This window comes from Camponotus vicinus, unplaced genomic scaffold (assembly GCF_025532165.1).
Source record: "Camponotus vicinus isolate PSW18456_S1 unplaced genomic scaffold, iyCamVici1.0 SCAF_12, whole genome shotgun sequence".
In the NCBI taxonomy this organism is placed as follows: domain Eukaryota; kingdom Metazoa; phylum Arthropoda; class Insecta; order Hymenoptera; family Formicidae; genus Camponotus; species Camponotus vicinus.
The window spans coordinates 15,322,396-15,329,536 of NW_028141948.1; the positions used below are offsets into that span (position 1 = coordinate 15,322,396).

General features: G+C 33.1%; 1 protein-coding gene across 2 annotated transcripts; it reads right to left on the reverse strand.

The window, feature by feature from the left end:
• Nucleotides 1–305: 305 nt before the first annotated feature.
• Nucleotides 306–5,761, reverse strand: LOC145963316 (uncharacterized). Of its 2 annotated transcripts, none has more exons than XM_083085106.1 (6): nucleotides 5,274–5,761; nucleotides 4,529–4,832; nucleotides 3,963–4,173; nucleotides 3,204–3,799; nucleotides 2,283–2,703; nucleotides 306–1,678 (listed from the first exon to the last, which is right to left on the reverse strand). In XM_083085106.1, the coding sequence occupies exons 1-6, from the start codon at nucleotides 5,463–5,465 to the stop codon at nucleotides 1,042–1,044; spliced, it is 2,361 nt and encodes a 786-aa protein (XP_082941232.1). In that variant the 5' UTR covers nucleotides 5,466–5,761; the 3' UTR covers nucleotides 306–1,041. The 2 variants fall into 2 exon arrangements, with proteins under 2 accessions (XP_082941232.1, XP_082941231.1); XM_083085105.1 differs by having other exon boundaries at nucleotides 3,945–4,173.
• Between the last annotated feature and the right edge of the window lie 1,380 nt (nucleotides 5,762–7,141).

A 7,141-nucleotide genomic window follows, 5' to 3' on the forward strand; every position in this document is an offset into this window, starting at 1 on the left:
TTATAGATAATCTTCCGCTCGATATCTTTAATCCCGTTTTGTGTTTATAACACTAAATGCGTCAGCGATATTGTTGCAATATTTGTTTTATATTCGATTAATCAACGACATGTCCTGATTTTGAAAAAAACGAGTAAATTACGACACTTGCAGAAGACAATGGGAACAAATAATAGATACATGAAGATATACGGGCGTAATAATATTCTATAAATACCGATACGTATATCTGCTATGCATTTCTCGTATTAAGAATACATAATTTTAACTTTCCATATCAAAGATTAAATTGTGTAAACAACAAATGAATTTTTACAAATATTGTTGTATTTCTTCCATAATAATTAATCTATTACAAAGGATAATGACTGTTATAAGTAAAATGTGCACGTAATATTTCTGTTATCTAAAATTATATATACTTAAAACTATCACAACATGATGATGAATTATTGGAGCATTATTGAGGATATACTCCTAAATATTTAATGATGTAATTATTTATAATTTATGCGTATTACGTCTGTTCTCTTTTTTCTCCTTTCCGCTTTTTCATTCTCATAAATGATATATTGATATGAGGATAGGTTTACAACTATAATCTCCAAGTATTTAATTTTTTTCCAGATTAATAAGAAATTACTATAATCTGAAATCGATGTTGTTCGAACCGGTATAAAAAAATTTGACGTAATGTAAATAAAAACTCGACAGAAGAGACAAGCAAAAACACTCGTACTTTTGCTCTTTCCTCGAATAAATTTTATCCAATGATTTTACTTGTCATTTGTATTAATCTGTTTTGAGCAATAATAAGATATTTATCAGATCAATCATCTTATTGCTGCTAATGTTAAATATATAATAGTATTATTCTTACTAACTTTTGTGTCAAAAGAGACAACTTTTACGCTCTCAAAGAACAACGTTTTTGCATGAAACGCAATAAGGATGCTGTAGAAATATTTTTTATATTTTTATTAAAAATATCAAATAAATCAAATTAATCGCACGCGTTCGAAATAACTTAAGTAAAATGGTTTACGATCCGCGTTCTACGAATGAGTCTCTACAACCACTCCTGGGTTCGCGTCGAAGTTCCCTGATGACGACGGATCGATTGAAATCCATCTGAACATCGGAAGCCTCATCATCGGTCACATGTTCGTCTTGAAACATCTGCCTCCTCCTTCTCTTCCTCGCGTTGGGAGTTTGCGGCCTCGGTCTGTCCTTGCTACTATTGGATTCCAAGGACTCCTCCACGAAGCTGTGCCTCCTGGATCTGCGCGTCGTCGAGGTCCTAGATTGCCTGGGATTCGTATTTTGTGACTGGTCTGTGGTCTCGCAGATATTGCCGCTGGAATTGTTCCTCTCTCTTCTAATCCGTTCTTGCCGACGTTCTTCTCTTCTTAGCAGATCATCTTCGCTTTGTGTTCGTTTTCGGGTTGTCTTCGTTCTTCTTGTTCTCCTCTTCTTCATCCGTAGATTATCCATGGAATTTATGGAGCGCAAGGTACCATCTTCAACGGAGATCTCGTTCAAAGCGTCCATGGAACGAATCAGTCTGGGCATCTGGACAGCCTCCTCGTAGCTGGGTGGACCGATTAATTCCAAAGGATTAATTCTGGGTTCCGCTGAATTCTCTGGATCTTCTATTTCTTCTTCAAAACGTTGAGTTCTGAAAATACATTCACCGCATTAATTTCATTTGATTTTATCGTGCTATTGTTGCAGATTAAAAAGTGTATTATTTGCAGAATGTCAGATGAGATAATTAAAAATTCTCGTAGTAATTAAATTTATTTACACAGGATCTAAAAATTCTATCTAAAAATATAATTGTAATATACGTTCTATTTAAAAATATAATTGTAATATACGTCGGTAACACGTTTTCTCATATCTTGAGAGACTAAATGATGTACCAGCTTACGAAATTGTAATGTAAATCTGTACGCGCGTTGGTCGATTGCGATTCTGGAGAGATATCTATCTTATCTGTTGCAGGTAGAGAGTCCATTTTAAATTGACATCAATACATATTTTTATTATTATTTGTATAAGACTAATTTTTGAAAAATATGGAGAATACAACGCGCATATTAAATTAATAAAATTTTAATTTTAATTATTATAAACGGAAATAAGGATTATTGCGAGTTTGCTGATAATATTTGTGTATCGATTTATATGTATAAATTACAAATAAAATGAAACATTTTAATATATATTTAGCACATACTTAATAAACTTGGCAATTAATAATCGGGAAAGATCCTTACCTTCTTGCGTACAAAAATCGTAATCTTTCTCTCTCTTCTGCCAATTCTTGTTGCCGTCTCTGCTCTAGGACTCTTCTCTTTATTCTCATGGTGTGTTTGATGGATATCATGCTGCCACACAGGACGACCAGGATAAGCAAGCTGACCATTATCATTCCCCAAGTTCTATCTTTATTATAATATATGTTGTTGTTCCAAGCATCGAAACACGCGGCTTCCCATGAATAACCAGAAACGTTCGCTGGACTCTGACAAATCAAGCTCGATTCTATCGTTTTGCTGGTAGGAATCGTCAAGTATTCAAAGGTGACGTAGAGTTGCGTGCAATCGCATCTCCACGGATTATCCCCCAAACGGATCATGGTTAAATCTGGATTGTTTTGAAATATGTCAGGATCCATCGCCTCCGTCAAGCGATTTCCTAAAAATTTATTTACGTTCAATACAGCGCGAGAAAAACACATCGAAACATATAACATAAATCAAGAAATGATAGATAGAGAAATTGATTTTAAAATACAATGGTAATAATTCCTTAATATTTCAATCGTCGATCAGATAATTTTGAAAACTTAATCTTTTATTTCTTTATCATATATGTATCTGATATCATAATTATTTTAACTGTAATTTTAAAAGATTATTAAAAGATTTTAAAAGATTATTAAAAAGAAGTGTTGATTTTGAAAGTGACAATTTCGAATTTTACTATTTACTTCCTGTAATTCTTTTACAACTTTTTTCTAAATTATAATCTACTAAAGTTGTTTTTGTAAACTCTATTTTATATTAAAAGGATTCTTTTTCCTGTTTACATAAATAAATTATTTAATTAATTAATAAATAAAATTTTCAATCAAATCAGATATCTTCGATATATTCTTGATTCTTATTGCCGGATATGTAAGTTAAAACACATACCTGACAAGTCGATTTTCTGCAATGACGGTAAGTTAACGAAGCTATCATTGTACAACTCAACGAGTCTGTTCCTTTGCACATCTAATACTTTTAATGTTTTCGATTCTAAACCGGGTGGTATCAATTGCAGTTGATTATTCCTCAAGTTTAGACTTCTGATCCTAGACATATTCTCCAGAGAGTTTGCGTTGAAGCGGCTGATCAAATTGAAAGACAAATCCAGTGACGTGACGAGAGACGAAAGCTCTAGAAATCGATGTAGAGAGTTATAGGAAAGATTTAACAGTCTGAGGTCTATGTTCTCCTGGAATGTCATCGTGTGAACATCCTCAAGATTGTTCGCAGACAGATCAAGCATTTGAAGCTTCATTAAACCGTCAAAAGTGCTGACGTTCAATTGCTCTAGATTATTCGCATTCAGGGACAGATGCATCAGCTGCTTGTTCTTTGCGAATATACGATCCGGCAATATACGAATCGTATTGTGAGAGAGATAAACGTGCGTCAGTGACGGGAAACCATGAAGACCGGGTCTGTCGAGATTACATCTCGATACGTCCAGTTTCTTCAGTTTCGGATGTTGTAAAGTCGAATGTCTGCAAACATGATGTGTTTCATGTATTCACTTGTATAATTATTATTAAGAATGTTCATTAAATAAATTAACAGATATTTTGCCTATAAATTTTTCAACAATTATTTTTAATAAAAATGAATTATAGTCAAGTGAAGTTTTATTACCGAGTACTATACACTAACGTAGGATTGTTGACCAATCGTAGTTCTTCTAATTCTGGAAGTTTACTCAAAGTATCTGGATACAGATAATTTAAAACGCAATCAGACATGTCCAACCATCGCAATGTCTTACTGACAGGCATGTCGATAATCTTCAATGGATTTCCGGCGAGATTCAATGTCGTTAGAGCTGGCAGTCCATTCAAAGACGTATTTCCAAGTTCCTTTATAACTAAAATATACAAAGCTCTTTTAGTTTGATGCATAAAACATGTGTTGTCCACAATCTTATAAAAAATTTATTTATATAATTCTAATTTATATAATTCTCTATAAAATAAGCAATATGAATACATATGATTACGTTTTTAATATATAACATATTAAATATTATTATTTAATATTAAATATTATGTTACATTTTACATATTAAATAATTATATGAATTAAATTTTGTATTAAAAGTTTTGTATTAAAATTTGTATATTTATATGCATAATTTTAATTTCTAAATTATCTTTAAAGATTATTTTATAAAACTTCTCGGATAATAAATATTTAATATTTATGATCATCTTAATACATACGGCAATAGCCGGCATCCACTGCCTGAAGTACCTCGCTAGTTAACCCTTTTAAGTCAAGTAATTGATTCTTTGAGATGTATAGAACTTTCAGGGACGATAGCTGGCTAATGGAAGCAATATCTGCCGTGTTTGCGATAATGTTATCTGATAGATTTAGTATTCGCAATTTTTTTAATTTTGCAAGATTATTTGGCAAGGCAGTGAGCTGATTCTTGGCCAGATTGAGATGTTGCAGTTCAGTCAGTCGATTAATTTCATCCGTGATTTCAGTTAAAAGATTGCTCGACAAATCTAGATGCTCAACCTATTGCAAAGGAATTAATTTTAGAAAATAATATATTTGTACATAAATATAATATATAATTTATTCTAAATATATAGACTAATTTAGAAGAATGCTTCGTATGTATGTGTGAATAAAGTATGTGATATTTATAAAATACTTTTTCCCATCATTCATAAAACTACATGTCGATATTTCAACCGGTGTAGTGATTCATTTATCTTGATTACATATCTTTCTCATGATTCTTACTTTGTTGTACATTCACTTTGTTATCGAAGTAACACCACTACTCTACTTCATTTATAAACGCGATAAGATGCAATAAGCCAATATTACATCTTGTATTCAATCATCAGTGCGCTTAATTATAGCGAGATTCACGCGCGGTTAAAAGAGAAAAAACGGTAAAAAGACTTCGTAATAAATTGGTAAAAAGACTTCATAAATCTATACACTCACAATGTCACTGATATTTTCGGGGAATGTCTGCAATCCTTGCCTCGAGCACTCGATAGTCCTAGTTATATGGATGAGGTGACATAGACACCTGGCGGGGCAGACGCTTTGACAGCTCGCAATCGACAAAATCGTCAGCCACGTGATCAGCATCAGGGGCACGTCGCGATGCATCATCGTCGATCGTTCCTCCATGTTCTTTTATGATCATTAAAGCGAGTCAGGTCGTCGAATAATCGCGCGTAAGTCACATTCTCGCCCGCAATTCACTTCGTCATCGTTATCGAAATAGTATTTATGAGCTTTTGATCGCGCGGTATCATCGCGCGTCACAAGATTGCACCGAATCGATCGCCGAGGATCCCTCTGTCTGCGAAAATCGATGATTGAGCGCAGTTTCAGCGGTTTCTCCGAACAATGCTGAAAGAGTACTGAGTTACTAGTTATCTTTGATAAGTAACGCCAGGGTACACGCCGCGCGATATCTCCGTAAGATAACCAGATTGCCGCGGTGTCGAGGTGTCGGGCACATTATGCCGTACAAAAAGGACAAGAAAAAATAAAGACTTTGACGAAGATAGAAGTATGGTGAATGCGTCCGTAGTGTGTGGTTGCGCGCGATAATTTATTCATTATGATGTGTGTGAGACATATCATCATCCATATCATTATCTGTATATCTCATTCCTAAATGAAAAAATCTTATCGGAAATTATCTTATTTGGTCAAACTTTACATAAGCATTTGTAACATAAATAGTTAATTTTATATTTTTTATATTTAACAGTTAACTTTTTTGATTGTGAATTAATATGAATTATGATAGGTTCTTAATGTTCGCGATTTTTTTACGCTTATCCCTATAATTTATATATTCAAATTTTAATGCTCGTAAAACTCATAAATTTTTCATTATTAATATTAGCATCGCTAAGTTATTGAGACATGGATATTTTAACGAGCTTTGACCGTAGATCGGAGTGTTTCGTCGAAAGCGGCAATCCAGGAAAGCAGGTTTTTCCGTAGAGGAGACATGAATGGAAATTTGCATGGGCAGTGCCCCGGAAAATGTAAGACATTAGATAAATATCTCAAGTATCCCGAAAGCCGATATTGAAGCGGGCATCTCTGTGGTCTAAGCCTCTCTTGGCTGACCCATGCGGATATTTTCCCCTTCTTCTCGTCGCTGTCGTCGCATTACGATCTTTTTTCGTCGTTTTTTTCCTTTTTGATCCGATAGGACTGTATCTGCGGCTCCTTCTGCCCGAAACGAACATCCGACCTAGAAGATTAAGTCAAATACAAGATAGCTCGTTATATTTATATCGTATTATCGATATATGTACGTGGATTATCAAATATAATACAGCCTATTATCTATGATAGTTTCGTAAATTATAATTGGAAAAGTTATAATTATAGATTTGTAACAATCATAAAACGTATAAATTTTGAATTATTAAAATAAAGATAGGGAGTTTTAAAATTTTGCGGGAGATTAAATTCTTAAGTACATCATTAAATTCACATCTTGGATATTTAAAGAAGTCGCAAAAAAAGAATCATAGATCTTATAAATAGAAGAATACTAAGATTTATAATTGAGATATATATTTGTTTCAGCAACAAGACATATTGGACAAGCATTGAATTGCATTAATCTCTTTAATAGGACAAATTAATTATGCTGATACAAATTATGCTGATACATCTTAATGCACAGAATAAAAGATTATAATGTGAAGCAAAATTCTTGATATACATTTGAATAAAAGAACACCTGTGAGATTTAAAAATAGTTCAGCTGATAAATGTAATGCAAATTAATCTAATAACGTATGCAAATTAATCTGTGCACAAAATAGCCGAAA